The sequence below is a fragment of the Dermochelys coriacea genome, chromosome 1, assembly GCF_009764565.3.
Source record: "Dermochelys coriacea isolate rDerCor1 chromosome 1, rDerCor1.pri.v4, whole genome shotgun sequence".
Taxonomy (NCBI): domain Eukaryota; kingdom Metazoa; phylum Chordata; order Testudines; family Dermochelyidae; genus Dermochelys; species Dermochelys coriacea.
In genome coordinates this window covers 19,195,224-19,213,770 of record NC_050068.2, presented here as the reverse complement: position 1 = coordinate 19,213,770, position 18,547 = coordinate 19,195,224, and the positions used below count along the sequence as shown (strand labels likewise).

At 43.9% G+C, this 18,547-nt stretch overlaps 1 protein-coding gene across 1 annotated transcript in view; it reads right to left on the bottom strand.

The window, feature by feature from the left end:
• Positions 1 to 443: 443 nt before the first annotated feature.
• Positions 444 to 18,547, bottom strand: part of ANKRD42 (ankyrin repeat domain 42) — a 51,398-nt gene continuing 33,294 nt past the window's right edge. Inside the window, 3 exon segments of the mRNA XM_043504102.1 lie at positions 444 to 3,434; positions 7,119 to 7,281; positions 16,434 to 16,560. Coding sequence (XP_043360037.1) covers positions 3,345 to 3,434; positions 7,119 to 7,281; positions 16,434 to 16,560 — 380 coding nt within the window. The 3' untranslated portion in view covers positions 444 to 3,344.

Here is an 18,547-nt window from a genome sequence, read left to right as displayed (position 1 = left end):
TAGAGAATGAATTATTTTTTATCTCTTTGTATGATAGATTTAGGTGTGTAACAAGTAAAGGTTTTAGAGAATCACTTGAGCCTATTCTAAACACCATATTTTAGTTAAGGGTCTACTTAAATCACAGAACAATCACACATTTTTCGCAGGTTGGTCATGGCATAAATAGCAAATTTCGCAGATGTTTATGCCGTGACCAACCTACAGCGGATTTCTCCACAGCGTTTCTCAAACTGGGGGCCCCAACTCAAAAGGGGGTTGCAAGTCTGTGGTAGGGGGCTTATGGTACTGTCACCCTTACTCCAGCAGCCACGCTGCCTGTGTGCCCAGTTCTGAAGGTAGCTCCCCCTCCACCAGCAGCAGAGAAATAAGGGTGATATGGCATTGCCAGTCTTACTTCTGTGCTGCTGCTCCTGGTGGCGGCACTGCCTTCGGAGCTGGGTGCCCGGCCAGCAGCCACTGCTCTCCACTCTCCCTTCAGACTGGGGAGCCAAGACCAGATTTTCATGATACATGACTTGATTTTCATGGCCGTGAATTTTGGTAGACCCCTATTTATAGTATTCATCTTCCAGTGTACCTCAACCATTTCCATTTGCAGCATCCAACTCTAATTGATCCACAAAGGGCTCTTTGCAGTGATGAATACTACACAAATATTTGACACCAAAAATGGCTGGTAATCGCATCTGCAGTTCTTTCCCTCAGATAATCATTCATTTGCTCTCAATTGGTAGAACCCAGGAGTTGCATTTCCCCTGTCATTACCTGCTCTTCAGTAATGGCTAATTGGTTTTAAGATTTGGTATCTGCCAAACTGATACTGTAAGGAAGGATAGTTACATCTCTGAACTGGGCATAAGGGAATCTGAATTTAAGGCATCTGTAAGAAAGGGCAAGTTACTCCAAGTTAGACTCTTATCTTAAATTGACCTATAATCTTTATTACCCAAAAATCCTCAAAATAGAGGAATCATCACCTCCTGTTCCTTAAACGCGCTCCCCGTTACGTGACTGTTTCTCACGTGAAGGGCAACACTTTTCTTTTATTCTTTGTTCCCCCTTCGTGATCATTTGTTTTCCCTAATTGCATGGAATTGAGTAAATTCCTATTGTGGAAGTATGTTTTGTTGAATGGATTGTGTCTCATTTCCACGTGCAGCACTCTCATTAAAACCAATGTAAGTTTTGAGAACAGCTTGATGGTAGGCTTAGGCTTAATGGCTGGGGTAAATTGGGATCTAAGGAGCATTAATTGTTTGGAATTTTCTGTCTGATTATTGTTTTCTGTCATAGAACTTTTTATTTTATTCACCAGCTTCCCTCAGCTTTCAGAGTTGTTTTCTTGGCTTTCTTTCTTTCTTGATTCTGCAGTATCTTTGTATATGGAGTGTTTGAGTTAAATTTAAAGTCTTTCTCCACTGCTCATCCTACTTTTTGCAAAATAAATGGCCGTTCCAGCAATGTGTTGATGTCAATGTGAGTCATTGGGCAGCTAGTTGCACCATAAAACGTAGGCTCCAAGCATACATCTTCCTGACATGCTGCTGCTATGTGCTACAAGGGCCTCTCCCCCACAACTTCCCCTTAGGCTGTGATGAACCTTGCATCCAGGGCAAGTATATCCTCGGCCATTAGGACTGGGAGCCTATCCATTTGTTTTCCCATTCAAACAAAGCTGATTTCTCCTAACTAACCATGGGAGGAGGCAGCACTGCTGTATTAAATGTATTTGCTGAAAGTTTGTGTGTGTGTTTTTTTTTTATTTGTTCCTGAAAACTATTCTAAGTATATTGGTAATAGTGTCCATTTTTTTGGCTTCTTGTACTAAGTTTGGGTGAAGGGGCTATAGGTTGTAGAGTTGTGGGAGGACTGCAGAAAATATTTTGGAAAATACCTGCCCTTTGATGTAATATGATGTTTTCAAAAGGGAAAAGATTTTCTCTGAAAGTATTTTGATGACCCCTGAGGAAAAATACCGTCAGCCTGGGGTGATTAGTCAGAAAAGGGAACTCCCTCAAATGCAGAGAAATCACCCTAACCTTCCCTTCAGTTTGATGGCGGGATTTTCACAAGAGATTGAGAGGAAGAACCTCTGAGCATATCCCTGCTACATTTAATTCATTTGTAGTGTGAAATCTGAGCTTATATTTAATACCTCTGTACAGATCAGCCAAAAGTCAGGATTGTTCTATGAACATTTTAATTATTCAGAAGTATAACTACTTTTATGTGACGCTTTGGATTAAAAGTATTGCAAATGCAGCACAGTCACGACCAAGGGCCAAATTCTTCTACTTCTTGTTGGTATCAATGTTTTTTACACAGCTGTAATTTGGTCTTGAGTGTGTCTCAGTGGTCTGGATAGTAAAACTGTCAACTCCTTTGTCCCCTTTAACTGAAAACGTATTCCTTAAGCGTGAAATCAGCGTAAGGGAGTTTGCTGTTAAGTGATGACCACGTGAGGAGTTGGCACAGCCAGATTATTTACACAGCAGGTATTTGTAGGGTGTATATACTGTCATTATATATTTCCCCATAAGTTGCCCTATCTCTCTTCCTTCTGTCATTTGAATTACTTTTTCATATAAGTGACATATGAAAGATGTCCATGTCTTAGTGAAAGACATGGAAGAGTTCGGATAAACAAGAATACTTGGTCTGGAGGCTCAGTTAAAGCAAGTCTCTGCAAAAGTACTTAATGCATTTATTTCTTCTGAGTATATGATGAAAACCACTTATTCGTTAGGGATAAAATTTTCAAAAGCTATTTAGGTACTTAAGCTCCTAATTTTCATTGAAAGTCCAGGGGACTTGAGAGCCTAGCTCACTTCTGAAAAATTAAGTTCTCTTGAAATTTTACCCTATATAATTTGCTAATCAGACACTACCATGTGCCAGTATAAAAAGGAAAAAAAAAATCACCATTGCAGAAAACAGTGTCTCTCTCCACAATAAGATTTATCTTTAAGCAAAGAAACTGGTACACAGCTAATTAAAACTACAAAGATCAGAAACCATACGTGATGTACAGTATTAAGCTGCAATATACTATATGCACACTTCTGTAGTATCTTGAGGGTTGTCTTCTACAAGTGTCAAGGTAGTGCTATTACATAACATTTCCACTCCCTCCAGTGAAATATCGGAATGTGACTTACATAGATACCTTTTTATTCCTCTCTGAAAGTTAACCCTTTTTGGCATGAGTTTAGCTCACGGCAATATTGTCTGATATGGCCCTGTCCTGTCACTCTTAGCGTTGCACTTCCTGTGTGAACACCCTTCTCTAACTCTGTCAATCTGACAAGATGGATACAAAACAGCAACTCTCAATTCACACCTCAGTATCGTTTTACAAACACTCCGCCGGGGATGCCTGGTGGCTTTTTCTTCATTTTCTTTTTCTCTTTGCCTAAATCAGCCTCGCCTTCCTAAAAAAGAGAATACAAAAGCCATTAAACTGCAGTCACTCACCTACACCTGCTTCCTTAGCAAGGGAGGATTTTAAACCACATAAACTCCTTTGAATAGTCACAAAATGCTGTCTTACAGGATAAGATGTATAGTAATAGCCAGGATCATGGCTTATTCTAACACTCAGTTATTGAGCCTGTAGTTTGGAACACAAGCCACTGGAATGACTCTTTTCTTATATCTCACTTTTCTTTCCTTCTTCCCCTCCAGCCACCCTTACCGCCCTGCCAGCAATATCTTCACCCCTAACTAGCTGATCTGATCTGCCCCTCCCCCCCCCGGCTATTTGCCTAAGGTGAGGCATGAAGCAGATGGAGGTGCCACCTCCCTATTAGACTACACTCCCTTTCTGGGATAGATGCATCTACAGCTCACAGATGTTCAGCTTCATGCTCCTGTCATTTGTTTTAAGAGAGGGGTGAAGACTTGAAAAAGTATAGTGATGCAAACTGAACAGAAGTTTTATTTCAGCTATGGTGTGGTTCAGTGCTGTCCGCAGGGCACCAAGAAGCTTGCAGTGTATTCTGTAAGTGCCACAGATATAACACGTCTTTCTGAACAGTCTTTAATACTTTGGTGTTTGTCCTTAACAACCAAGTCTCAATTTCAAACCCAAGCTTGTTCTTTTCATTAGATGCACTTAAAATACTGTAGACGTTGGGGAACTTTCTGAAAAATTACCTGCTTCCCCCCCCCCGCATCTTTTAAGTGAGAAGGTCTATTGCTGAGTGGGGACAACAGGGAGGTTTGTGTGGCACTTAGAGATTGCATTAACTCTGTGTATCCCAGAGACTGAAATAGAACTGGGGCCTTAAGCAGTCTTTATTAAACCAGCGCAAGCACCCAGCCCCTCAATGTTAGTGGAGCCGGAAATACCCCCTGAAAGTTGAGTCAGGTTTATATCAAAATGAAATAATAGCAAGAATATCGATTTCACAGGTAGCGTTTTGACATTTTGATTCATGAGGCTATGGATAATACAAAGAATACAAATGTGGTACTTTAGTCAAGGTACAGCATGCCGACATTTACGGGGTCAGACAAGATGCTAGCAATGCTGCCCTGGTTTACTGCTGTACTTGGGATTGTCTCCATTGCCATCTACATTTGTTTAATACTGGAGCCAAGCAGGAGGAGATGGGAAATTCCAAAGATGAAAGCTCAATCGCTCACCTCTGATGTGGGTTAGAGATGGCAGAGTCCTCTCGTGGAGCATAGCAGTGTGAAACCAGAAAGGACCCCTCTGTCTGATGCAAAGGTGGATTTGAAAATGAATCTGCCTTAGTGAAAGAAGTTCCCACTCCCCTGTCTGAGAAGTTATTGAAGTGGCTACCACTGTTAAACTGCAGCCCAATTGTGCCCTTTCAGAGAACTGATATAAGGGAGTAAAATACACCCCTCATGTAGCTGCATTGAGTTAAATGGACTGATCCAGCTGCTAGAGTAGCCTCAGGTTTTCCAAAACTCCCTGGTGAGCTGGTGTCCTAGCCAATGCCCCAGGGTTGGGTCATGGAAGCAGAAACTGGTGGCTTTTCAGCAGCCCTGGGGGGGAGGGGGCAGCAGGCAAGGAGAGGAGCTTAGATAGGATGCAAAGGTCGGGGGCAGTTGTGTGGGAGCAGCCATGGGTGAAGGAGAGAAGAGGGGAAGCAGCCATGGAGGAGGCGGGGAAGGGCGTGAGGGGAGTAGAAGCACTCATAAAGAGTAGTGTTGAGAGAAGCTAGTTGAATAGATGTGGGATTAGCTATGAGATAGAAAACCTGGGGGTTAGTGAGAAATGGGATAGTTATGAATGCAGGTTATGCAGTTATGAATGGGGCCTGTGGCATCATGAGATTGAAGGGGACAGAGATTAGGGTTGGGCACAGACATGGAGCAATTTTATAGCCAGAAGTGGCTATGACATGAGTGGCATTTCCATATAAAACCCACTCCTTTTAATTGCCCAATCTTGCTGCCAGTCTCATCAGAGGCCGTAGACAGAGACCCATGGAGACTGAGCTAACGTCTCACCACAAGAAACAGTGGGCAGCTCCAAGTTAGGGCTGAGGCCCGGGACAGAGCACTGTGGGAAAGCTGCTGCTGCAGTCTGTGCAATAGCTTTCTTGTGGGTAAATGAAGAACTCTGTCTCTGATGCTGTTAATCAGGCACCACAGCAAATTGCATATTGACACTTGACAAAGATTAGGGTGCTGGTGAGTTGAGACCACTAGCTATCATGCGGAGAAAAACTGTCTCATTGTTTCCTTGTGATTCCCCTCTGTCTGTATCTACCTGTTGTTGTCTCTTTCTTATAGATAGATTATAGGCTCTTTGGGGCAGGGACTGTCTTTTGTTCTGTGTCTGTGAGGTGCCTAGCACCATGGGGTCCTGATCCATGCCTCAGAATCCTAGATGCTATAATATACAAATATATATAGAAGCAAAAGCTTATGCTCAGATAAATTTGTTAGTTTCTAAGGTGCCACAAGTACTCCTTTTCTTTGTGCAAATACAGACTAACACGGCTGCTACTCTGAAACCAATGAATTAAATGTGATTTACAGAAAATAACTGAATATTCCTAACTGTAATTGTTATGTAGTATTAGCCTCTGGCCAGAAGATGGCAGTGGAAGATTTTAAACTAAGGGTTCATTTATATATGTGGAATTCTGCTGGCAAGTTTCAGGCAAGGATATGTGCACACAAAACAAGTGAAGCTACAGATGGGTAGTACTTAGCCCTTCGGTCCCTGGAGATGAGAGTGCTTTATTCCTCCTTAGCAGGCAAACAGGAGAAGTGGGAGCTGGGAATGTGGCTGTGGTCTATTTCGTTTACCCTATTCCTGACCCTTCAGTTCTCATTGCTTTGCAGAATGTTGTGTTGAAAATGCATAACTCCTCTATAGTTGGTGAGAGGAAGCTGGAGCTTTAAGTTGCCTGAATGGGGAGTGTTGGGGCTTTGGCTACCTGAGAAGACAGATTTGAGATTATGCAGTAAACACATTATCTTTGTTTTTCTGTTACACTAACCCCTACTGAAATTGAAATTTAAATTGCCATCACTGGCTTCAGAGTTAAGACATTGAAGCAGTTCACACCTGACTTAGCAGGTGTGGCAGGCTGTCTACATGCTCCAGAATACAACACTGCATTGATTTATACTCTGTTTTTGTGGGAAAGGTTTTCTTTGCCTGAAGGGCTAGAAACTATGGGGAAAAGGCGGCACGGCAGAAAGCAAGGACCGTGGACCAGAGTTTTGTCGCAAGGGATGGATTCTGTGCTATATGCCAGGGCTCCTACATAATTGTCTGTTGTTGTTGGGGAGTAGGGGAGATGGCTTTTTTCCCAGCATTTTCTGAAGCAGCCTGTGGGGCAATTATCATGTACTAGAGTTCAATATTGTTCATATCTAGGGGGTTAGGTCCAGCCTATGGCCAATACTAACATCAAGGAAGACAGCTGTGCACCTGTCCGGCTACAAATGGTGGCTGTAAGGAAGAGCAATCCTTTCTGTCTGAGCATCCTCTTTGCTCTTCGGAGATGCTGACCCAGGTGGACACAACAGATGCTGCTGGTGTCTTTGCGGCAACGGAGCTAGATGTTGCTAATGAACCTTGTATCTTTTCATGTTGTTTTTCACACATTCCCCAAAGCAGTCACCTGAGGGCAGACACTCATCCGTGAGATGGTGGGTGTGAGCTGCAGTTTCTCCAGACACTCTTTGAGGTGGCTTGTCTCTGCTCGGTATTCATCCAGCTGACGCTCCAGCTTCTCTCGACGGACTCGCTCATATTCCAGCTGGGCCTCCAGTTCTCTAACCATCCTGCCAAACACAAAAATCAGGCGAGCTAAGTCTGATGAAATGCTGTTAACCATGTCAGCTCCTGCCTCTGTTACTCTGTGGTAGCCGAAAAGGAGGGTCCAGGCACTATCCTGATGCTACCAGGCAAGATAGCTTATGGAGGCCTGGGGGTGATACACCTGGAACTGCCCTTCCAGCTGCTCCAGAAAGGAGTACTGGGTCCCCAGCACCTGCTGCTAACACTAGCATAAGTACAGGAAGGCCACATTCCAAGTCTTGGTGGCCTTTTATCAGCTAAGATGATTATTTAAGCACTAATAGCGTGCTCTGTGTTAAAGAGTTTAATGGAGACATGCTCCCTGCTCCAATGAGTGTGAAATCTCTTTGGGATTATGGAGAAAAACTACGCACATTAGCCAGTGCATGACCTCGCACCCTGGAGAACTCTAAATTGGAATCCTGCTCAGCTACTGCACTAGGTGGGGAGAAGAGAGAGAAGCTCTTTGCTGCTGTAACAAGCCAGGTTTACATAGATGTAAGCAGGGTCTGAATGAACTCTTCCCTGACATCTAGTGATGAGCTGTAGGGAGAAGACTTTAGGAACAGACCGTATGTACATAAACACCTATTCCAACTAGGAATGCAGCCGATGGAGCTGCTTTGCCAAAGTGATCAATTTTAACTAGTGGAAAGTTACAAATCACTTTACATAAGAATGGCCATACTGGGTCAGACCAGTGGTCCATCTAGCCCAGCATCCTGTCTTCTGACAGTGGCCAATGCCAGGTGCTTCTGAGGGTATGAACAGAACAGGTAGTCATCAAGTGATCCATCCCCTGTTGCCAATTCCCAGCTTCTGGCAAACAGAGACTAGGGACATTTTAGATCATGGTTTTGCATCTCTGCCCATCCTGGCTAATAGCCATTGATGGACCTATCCTCCAGGAATTTATCTAGGTTGGTTGGTTGGTTTTTTGAACGCTGTTATAGTCTTGGCCTTCACAACAGCCTCTGGCAAGGAGTTCCACAGGTTGACTGTGCATTGTGTGGAAAAAATACTTCCTTTAGTTTGTTTTAAACCTCCTGCCTCTTAATTTCATTTGGTGACTCCTGGATCTTGTGTTATGAGATGGAGTAAATAACACTTCCTTATTTACAAAAAGAAAAGGAGTACTTGTGGCCCCTTAGAGACTAACAAATTTATTTGAGCATAAGCTTTCGTGAGCTACAGCTCACTTCATGAAAGCTTATGGTCAAATAAATTTGTTAGTTTCTAAGGGACCACAAGTACTCCTTTTCTTTTTGCAAATACAGACTAACACGGCTGCTACTCTGAAACTTCCTTATTTACTTTCTCCACACCAGTCATGATTTTATAGACCTGTATCATATCCCCCTTTAACCATCTCTTTTGCAAGCTAAGAAGTCTCAGTCTTATTAATTTCTCAGATGAAAGCTATTCCATACCCCTAATAATTTTTGTTGCCCTTTCCTTAACCTTTTCCAATTCCAATATATCTTTTTGAGGTGGGATGACCACATCTGCACGCAGTATTCAAGATGTGAGCATACCATAGATTTACATAGAGGCAATACGATATTGCCTCTATTAAAGCATTGACGTATTGAAAGCAGGAGTAATGAAATGTTGTTGTTGTTCTTATTGCACGAGTAAAGGGCAGCAGAACTGTACTTAACCTGCCCCTGATTGAGGGGGTCACCCTAAACTGAACCTCACTCGTTGAGCAGGGGGTAGGGATAAACCCAGTGAAGTGGAGAGAGAGAGAGAGTAGGGACAGGTGTTTCTACCTGGTAGTGTTGGCTCTACCTCAGGAGTTTTAGACACCAGTTGATCCTCCTCTCATCTCTCCACTGTGTAAAGACAGAACTGATTAGACTCAGTTGAGAACCTTGTTTTGTTCTGTGATCACTGGAGCTGAAATCACTTAGGCTACGTCTGTGCTAGAGACCTTACAGCATCACAGCTGTACTGATGCAGGTGCACCGCTGTCAGATCTCTCCTGTAGCTGCTCTGTGCCAATGGGGAAAGAACTCTCCTGTCGACATAATAAAACCACCCCCAATGGGCGGCGGTAGCTACATCGGCAGCAGAAGCCCTCCCACCAACATAGAGCTGTGCATAGTACCACTTTTGCTGGTGAAACTTATGTCGCTCAGGGGATGTTTTTTTCCACACCCTTGAGCGACATAAGTTTTGCCAATATAAGTGATAGTCTAGACATAGCCTTAGATCTGGTGTGGGACAATGGTCTGGTGAAAGAGACTGGACACCCTGCTCTAGCAGTGAGATTCCCCGCTATCTGCTGACATCACGGAGAGCTGTGTTAAGTGGTGGAACTTCAGAACATGAAGAGGCAGAAGAACATCGGCCAGCAGATACTGACAGTGGGGACAGAGAGCAGCCGGCAGTGACAGCAGAGTGAACCGCAGTGGTGTCAGCATAGAGACATCGCTCCATATCTTCCCCTCACCCCATCCCGGGATGGGAGGTGAACTTACATGAACACACCTCTGAACTCTGGGTCTTTGCAGACCAAGGACAGCAACTGTGAGTGGGGTGCAGTGGAGGGAGAGGGCAGTGGCATGTTAGAGGAACATTTGGATGTCAGACTTTCACACCACAAGGTGAGAGACTGAGGCAAAGGACACCGCCCAACGTAGTTTGGGGTGGGTGTTTGCCCATGTCCTGGAGTTTTGAATCATGGCTGTGGGGTTTTCTCAGATTAATGCTGGGTTCCTTTTCCCTTTTTATTAAAAATTTTCTTTGCGATACACAGACTCAGTGCTTGTGAGAGGGGAAGTATTGACACTTAGAGGCAGCTGGGGGTTCTGGTTGGTTTTCCAGACTGCTGGGTGCGGCCTCAAGCCGGTTCTATATTCTGTTGTTAGGAGAAACGCCTTGGCATTGAATCTGGCCCTTGTTGCTACCACACCACCTGGCAGAAGGGTTACATACGTAAAGACTAAATCACGTTCATGGGCGATAAGTCACTCAGAACCAACGGCTGTCATCACAGTCCCGAGCAGAAGGACAAGAACCCTTCGCTGGCAGCGGACTAGTACTAAAGTTTATACTCAACATAGACCAACCACTAGAGGGCAACATCATCCCACATACTGGAGCAGACCTGACAGCCTGTAGAGCAGTAAGAAAAGGAGTACTTGTGGCACCTTAGAGACTAACAAATTTATTTGAGCATAAGCTTTCGTGAGCTACAGCTCACTTCATCGGATACATTCAGCAGAAAATACAGTGGGGAGATTTATATACACACACAGAGAACATGAAACAATGGGTTTTATCATACACACTGTAAGGAGAATGATCACTTAAGATGAGCTATTACCAGCAGGAAGGGGGTGGGGGGAAGGAGGAAAACCTTTTGTGGTGATAATCAAGGTGGGCCATTTCCAGCAGTTAACAAGAACGTCTGAGGAACAGTGGGGGGTGGGGTAGGGGGAGAAATAACATGGGGAAATAGTTTTACTTTATGTAATGACCTATCCACTCCCAGTCTCTATTCAAGCCTAAGTTAATTGTATCCACTTTGCAAATTAATTCCAAGTGTGGCTGATGTGAGTAGGCCCTATCAGAGGCTCGTTCACCTGCGCATCTACCAATGTGATATATGCCATCATGTGCCAGCAATGCCCCTCTGCCATGTATATTGGTCAAACTGGACAGTCTCTACATAAAAGAATAAACGGACACAAATCAGACGTCAAGAATTATAACATTCAAAAACCAGTCGGAGAACACTTCAATCTCTCCGGTCGCTCGATTACAGACCTGAGAGTGGCTATCCTTCAACAAAAAAACTTCAAAAACAGACTCCAACGAGAGACTGCTGAATTGGAATTAATTTGCAAACTGATGTTCTTGTTAACAGCTGGAAATGGTCCACCTTGTTTATCACCACAAAAGGTTTTCCTCCTTCCCCCCTCCCCCTTCCTGCTGATAATAGCTCATCTTAAGTGATCACTTTCCTTACAGTGTGTATGATAAAACCCATTGTTTCATGTTCTCTGTGTGTGTATATAAATCTCCTCACTGTATTTTCCACTGAATGCATCCGATGAAGTGAGCTGTAGCTCATGAAAGCTTATGCTCAAATAAATTTGTTAGTCTCTAAGATATCACAAGTACTCCTTTTCTTTTTGCGAATACAGACTAACATGTCTGCTACTCTGAAACCTGTAGAGCAGTGTTACCCAAACAGTAGGTTGCAGGAAGGGTCTAGGTCAGGAGTGGCCAAACTTACTGACCCTCAGAGCTGCAAACAACAATCTTCAGAAGTTCGAGAGCTGGGGTGCGCCTGCCGGGGTTTGGGACTTCAGCCCCACACCTGTTGAAGTCCTGCTGAAGTCCCAAGCCCCGGCACATGCACCCCATGGAGCAGAAGCCCGAGCCCCACCTCTCCACTCAGCAGAAGCCTCTACCCCACCACCCCACTGCAAGGCAAAGGTCCTGAGCTCCCCCCACACCCACAGATCTGGTAGGTGGAGAATTGGGGGTGCGTGGGGTTGCTCTGTGAGCCACACTTTAACAGTAAAAGAGCCACAGTTTGGCCACCCCGGTCTAGATGTTGCTCTCCCCGTGTGCTCTCACTTCGCGTGGGGAGTGGGACTGGGCAGCAGGAGTGCAGAGGAAGTGCCTCCAAGGCACGCACAGGCAGGGATAGGCTGCTGACTGTCCTATCATTGGCTCTGGCCACTTCCTCTGCATAGCTGCCCGCATCCCGCTGCTCTCACTTCCCCTGAGCAGCAACAGCAGGGAGGAAGCGAGTGGATAGTCAGCAGCCTGGTAGCAATCACAACCTAGCTGCAGGAAGAGGGGGACTGCAGGAACGGGTGGGCCTGGGGGTGGCCGAGCAGAGGCCTTGGAGACTAGGCTGCGGTGGGAGGGAAACAGGTAACGATGCGTCCCCAAAAGGGACAAAATGCCGTCGATGGGTTGTCTTAGTAAAAATTTTGGGAGCCTTAGACTTACCTGCCAGGCTGCATGCTCAGCTCCTGGCCACAACTAACAGGACAAGAAAAATAACTGCAGAACCAAAGGATTAGTTCAAAATGGTGAAGGTTCTTCCAAACAGGTTCCTTAAACAATGAGCGCTCAGGTGGCAGATCTTGCATAGCAGTAGATGGTTCCCTTAAACTGTTTCCAAGTCTAAAGCTAAATCCCAAATGAAGGAAGAGATTCAAAGATGAACCAAAATGTGTATGTGGTTTACTATTGGTGAAGCTGTAGCAAGAGCTGCTAAGCAATCCCTTTTTCAGTTTAAACATTCACATTTCATATCCTATCATTCTTATTGTGACCAGCTGATTAATGTCAAACTGAAACATCCGTGTCTGAGTCTGTTCTCCCTCACATCACCATGAATCAACACAATCACACTGGTGTACGTTAGAAACACACAGGCTCTATAAATTTAAACAAGGAATAAATAACGTAAGTATTATCCCCATTTTACAGAAGGAAGCACTGAGAGTTTGCCTGCCTGTCAGGTATGCTGAGCATCCACAGTTCCCACTGAAATCAAGTGAAGTGCAGATACTCAGCACGTCTGAAAATCAGGCCATAAGTGACTTGCTCTGCCACTGTGATATTTGGGGCTGGGAACCTGGGGCAGGTATCCTGATGCCAAGTGCCTTGCTGACAAATGTTGAACAGAAGGAGCCAGGTTGTTGCCAAGTCTATATGTTAACAAGGGGGAACTATGTCCTGAGTGGCTCCTTTGCTTGTCTGTTTCACCCCAACTATTTATAAAACAAAACATTTTAAAATGTGCAAGTTGGCAATGAAAAGCCATTGGAGTGAATTTAGAAAAGCCAGGGATTAACAGACCTCGAGAATAAAAGTCACTGGCCATGGAAGCAATAGCAAGGGCAAGCTTTCCCCGCACTGTTCGGCCAGCATGTCTTGAAACATCCATGGAGGAATCCTTAGTATGGAGACAGTATAGTCTCCATATGCCCATTCAGTCCTTGGTTACTCTGCAGATATTATCAGCAAAGGAGCCAATCAGTGCCAGTTGTAATGGCAGCTTTTGTGATGTGGATGCAACTGGAATGAAAATACAAATTCATTTTTCACAAGCCAAACAAGATAGTCATGCCTTTTCAATCACTACCAACCTGGGCTGGATGGATTTGAACACTGACTTAGAGCTGAAAGGGACACTGTTAGCAGTCAAATCCTTTAAAGTTTTAAGTTAATACTTTTAATCCCACTGGTGACATCTTTTGCTCCCCCCAAAGCAACAGAGTCTTTGCCAATCCCGCTGTCCATCTGCTATCCTGCTGCAAGTTAGTTCTTTCCCAAACATGCACCTTTTATCAGTGACTAACAAGAGGCATTGGCTCGGGGATGCCAACAGACTGTAACAGAGAGAGAGACAGTGGATCTGCAGGGATTCAGGCCTAGATTTTAAAGGTATTTAGGTACTGCTTTGCACCTGGGACATAGGATCCTAAGTGCCCACATCACTTTTGACAATGACACTGAGTGGAACCATGCGTAACTACCTTTAAAACTCTAGGCCTAGGACAACGGTAAGTAGCCAGGTGTCCAGGAGGAAGTTGAAATAACCTACAAAAAGTGACACAGCCATTTAATATTCCAAATATTCATAGCAAGACAATATTGCACTTCCTTTAAACCCAGGACATTTAACAGAACATTTCTGTACAGTAATGAGACACTGGGGAATTGGGTAAAACATTATGGAAGTGGCTAGAAGCTCAAGTATGCCTTTGCTGAGGTTTTTTAGACCTAGTAGCCATCTGAAAAGTTCTTAACTATAGATTCTGCATTTGAAACATAATAAATAAATACAATATTAAGTAACACTAATACATTGCACTCTTCTAGCTCCTTCCATCCATGGGATCTCCACAGATTTTACAAACAACTCTGACATCATAATCAAAAAGGCTGACAAAGGACGTGCTGTCGTCATCATGAATAGGTCGGAATATGAACAAGAGGCTGCTAGGCAGCTCTCCAACACCACTTTCTACAAGCCATTACCCTCTGATCCCACTGAGGGTTACCAAAAGAAACTACAACATTTGCTCAAGAAACTCTCTGAAAAAGCACAAGAACAAATCCACACAGACACACCCCCTGGAACCCCGACCTGGGGTATTCTATCTGCTACCCAAGATCCATAAACCTGGAAATCCTGGACGCCCCATCATCTCAGGCATTGGCACCCTGACAGCAGGATTGTCTGGCTATGTAGACTCCTTCCTCAGGCCCTTCGTTACCAGCACTCCCAGCTATCTTCGAGACACCACTGACTTCCTGAGGAAACTACAATCCATCGGTGATCTTCCTGAAAACACCATCCTGGCCACTATGGATGTAGAAGCCCTCTACACCAACATTCCACACAAAGATGGACTACAAGGTGTCAGGAACAGTATCCCCGATAATGTCACGGCTAATCTGGTGGCTGAACTTTGTGACTTTGTCCTCACCCATAACTATTTTACATTTGGAGACAATGTATACCTTCAAATCAGCAGCACTGCCATGGGTACCCGCATGGCCCCACAGTATGCCAACATTTTCATGGCTGACTTAGAACAACGCTTCCTCAGCTCTCGTCCCCTAAAGCCCCTACTCTACTTGCGCTACATTGATGACATCTTCATCATCTGGACCCATGGAAAAGAAGCCCTTGAGGAATTCCACCAGGATTTCAACAATTTCCATCCCACCATCAACCTCAGCCTGGACCAGTCCACACAAGAGATCCACTTCCTGGACACTATGGTGCTAATAAGCGATGGTCAAATAAACACCACCCTATACCGGAAACCTACTGACCACTATTCCTACCTACATGCCTCCAGCTTTCACCCAGATCACACCACACGATCCATTGTCTACAGCCAAGCTCTAAGATATAACCGCATTTGCTTCAACCCCTCAGACAGAGACACACCTACAAGATCTCCATCAAGCATTCTTACAACTACAATACCCACCTGCTGAAGGGAAGAAACAGATGGACAGAGCCAGAAGAGTACCCAGAAGTCACCTACTAAAGGACAGGCCCAACAAAGAAAATAACCGAATACCACTAGCCATCACCTTCAGCCCCCAACTAAAACCTCTCCAACGCATCATCAAGGATCTACAACCTATCCTGAAGGATGACCCATCACTCTCACAGATCTTGGGAGACAGGCCAGTCCTTGCTTACAGACAGCCCCCCAATCTGAAGCAAATACTCACCAGCAACCACACACCACACAACAAAACCACTAACCCAGGAACCTATCCTTGCAACAAAGCCCGTTGCCAACTCTGTCCACATATCTATTCAGGGGATACCATCATAGGGCCTAATCACATCAGCCACACTATCAGAGGCTCGTTCACCTGCGCATCTACCAATGTGATATATGCCATCATGTGCCAGCAGTGCCCCTCTGCCATGTACATTGGTCAAACTGGACAGTCTCGTAAAAGAATAAATGGACACAAATCAGATCTCAAGAATTATAACATTCAAAAACCAGTCAGAGAACACTTCAATCTCTCTGGTCACTCGATTACAGACCTAAGAGTGGCTATTCTTCAACAAAAAAACTTCAAAAACAGACTCCAATGAGAGACTGCTGAATTGGAATTCATTTGCAAACTGGATACAATTAATTTAGGATTGAATAGAGACTGGGAGTGGATGGGTCATTACACAAAGTAAAACTATTTCCCCATGTTATTTCCCCAACCTACCCCCCACTGTTCCTCAGACGTTCTTGTTAACTACTGGAAATGGCCCACCTTGATTATCACCACAAAAGGTTTTCCTCCCTCCTCCCTCCTCCTCTCCCTTTCTGCTGGTAATAGCTCATCTTAAGTGATCACTCTCCTTACAGTGTGTATGAGAAAACCCATTGTTTCATGTTCTCTGTGTGTGTGTGTGTGTGTGTGTGTGTGTGTGTGTGTATATAAATCTCCCCACTGTACTTTCCACTGAATGCATCCAATGAAGTGAACTGTAGCTCACGAAAGCTTATGCTCAAATAAATTTGTTAGTCTCTAAGGTGCCACAAGTTCTCCTTTTCTTTTTGTGAATACAGACTAACACGGCTACTACTCTGAAACAAACATTACAGAGTTAATTGAATCTTACTTTTCAGCCTCCCTTTCTTCTTTCTTCTTCTTCCTCTCCTCTACAGTTATTCCTCCCAGCTGTTTGTAGTTGCTGTAGGCAATTTCTAGAAGTTGCCGAAGTTCTTCAATCTTTTGGTAGGCTCTGACTGCAAGACAGATAGCTAACTGGGTAGCAGACTGGGTAGCTAACATGAAGATGTGCATGAAGAAGCTGGATTTTCTGAATGTTGGGAGATGTTTTTTGACAATGGGCTCTATTAGGCTGTGGAACAATCTCCCAAAGAAAGTAGAAGAATCGCCATTACTGAATAGATTTAAAACTACATCAGACGCATCACTCAAAAAAATACTGTAAGGAACAATCCTGTGCTGGCTTTCCAGAGATGGACTAGATTGACCTAAATTATCTTCTGTTCTATCTTAAGAACATAAGAATGGCCATTCTGGGTCAGACCAAAGGTCCATCCAGCCCAGTATCCTGTCTGCCAACAGTCACCAATGCCAGGTGCCCCAGAGGGAGTGAACCTAACAGGTAATGATCTAGTGATCTCTCTCCTGCCATCCATCTCCACCCTCTGACAAACAGAGGCTAGGGACGCCATTCCTTACCCATCCTAATAGCCATTAATGGACTTAACCTCCATGAATTTATCCAGTTCTCTTTTAAACCCTGTTATAGTCCTAGCCTTCACAATGTCCTCAGGCAAGAAGTTCCACAGGTTGACTGTGTGCTGTGTGAAGAAGAACTTCCTTGTATTTGTTTTAAACCTGCTGCCCATTAATTTCATTTGGTGGCCCCTAGTTCTTATATTATGGGAACAGGTAAATAACTTTTCCTTATTCACTTTCTCCACACCACTCATGATTTTATATACCTCTATCATATCCCCCCTTAGTCTCCTCTTTTCCAAGCTGAAAAGTCCTAGCCTCTAATCTCTCCTCATATGGGACCCGTTCCAAACCCCTAATCATTTTAGTTGCCCTTTTCTGAACCTTTTCTAATGCCAGTATATCTTTTTTGAGATGAGGGAACCACATCTGTACGCAGTATTCAAGATGTGGGTGTACCATGGATTTATATAAGGGCAATAAGATATTCTCCATCTTATTCTCTATCCCTTTTTTAATGATTCCTAACATCCCATTTGCTTTCGACTGCTGCTGCATACTGCGTGGATATCTTCAGAGAATTATCAACAATGACTCCAAGATCTTTCTCCTGATTAGTTATAGCTAAATTAGCCCCCATCATATTGTATGTATAGTTGTGGTTATTTTTTCCAATGTGCATTACTTTACATTTATCCACATTTAATTTCATTTGCCATTTTGTTGCTCAATCACTTAGTTTTGTGAGATCTTTTTGAAGTTCCTCACAGTCTGCTTTGGTCTCAACTATCTTGAGCAGTTTAGTATCATCTGCAAACTTTGCCACCTCACTGTTTACCCCTGGCTACAGATAATTTATGAATAAGTTGAATAGGATTGGTCCTAGGACTGACCCTTGGGAACACCACTAGTTACCCCTCTCCATTCTGAAAATTTACCATTTATTCCTACCCTTTGTTCCATCTTTTAACCAGTTCTCAATCCATGAAAGGATCTTCCCTCTTATCCCATGACAATTTAATTTAAGTAAGAGCCTTTGGTGAGGGACCTTGTCAAAGGCTTTCTGGAAATTTAAGTACACTATGTCCACTGGATCTCCCTTGTCCACATGTTTGTTCACCCCTTCAAAGAACTCTAATAGATTAGTAAAACATGATTTCCCATTACATAAACCATGTTGACTTTTGCCCAACAATTTATGTTCTTCTATGTGTCTGACAATTTTATTCTTTACTATTGTTTCAATTAATTTGCCCGGTACTGACATTAGACTTTAAAGGACAGGTTACAAACCATAGTTACTAGTTCCGCAATTTCACATTTGATTCTTTCAGAACTCTTGGGTGAATGCCATCTGGTCCCAATGTCTTGTTACTGTTAAGTTTCTCAATTAATTCCAAAACATCCTCTAGTGACACTTCAATCTGTGACAATTCCTCAGATTTGTCACCTACAAAAGACAGCTCAGGTTTGGGAATCTCCCTAACATCCTCAGCTGTGAAGACTGAAGCAAAGAATTCTTTT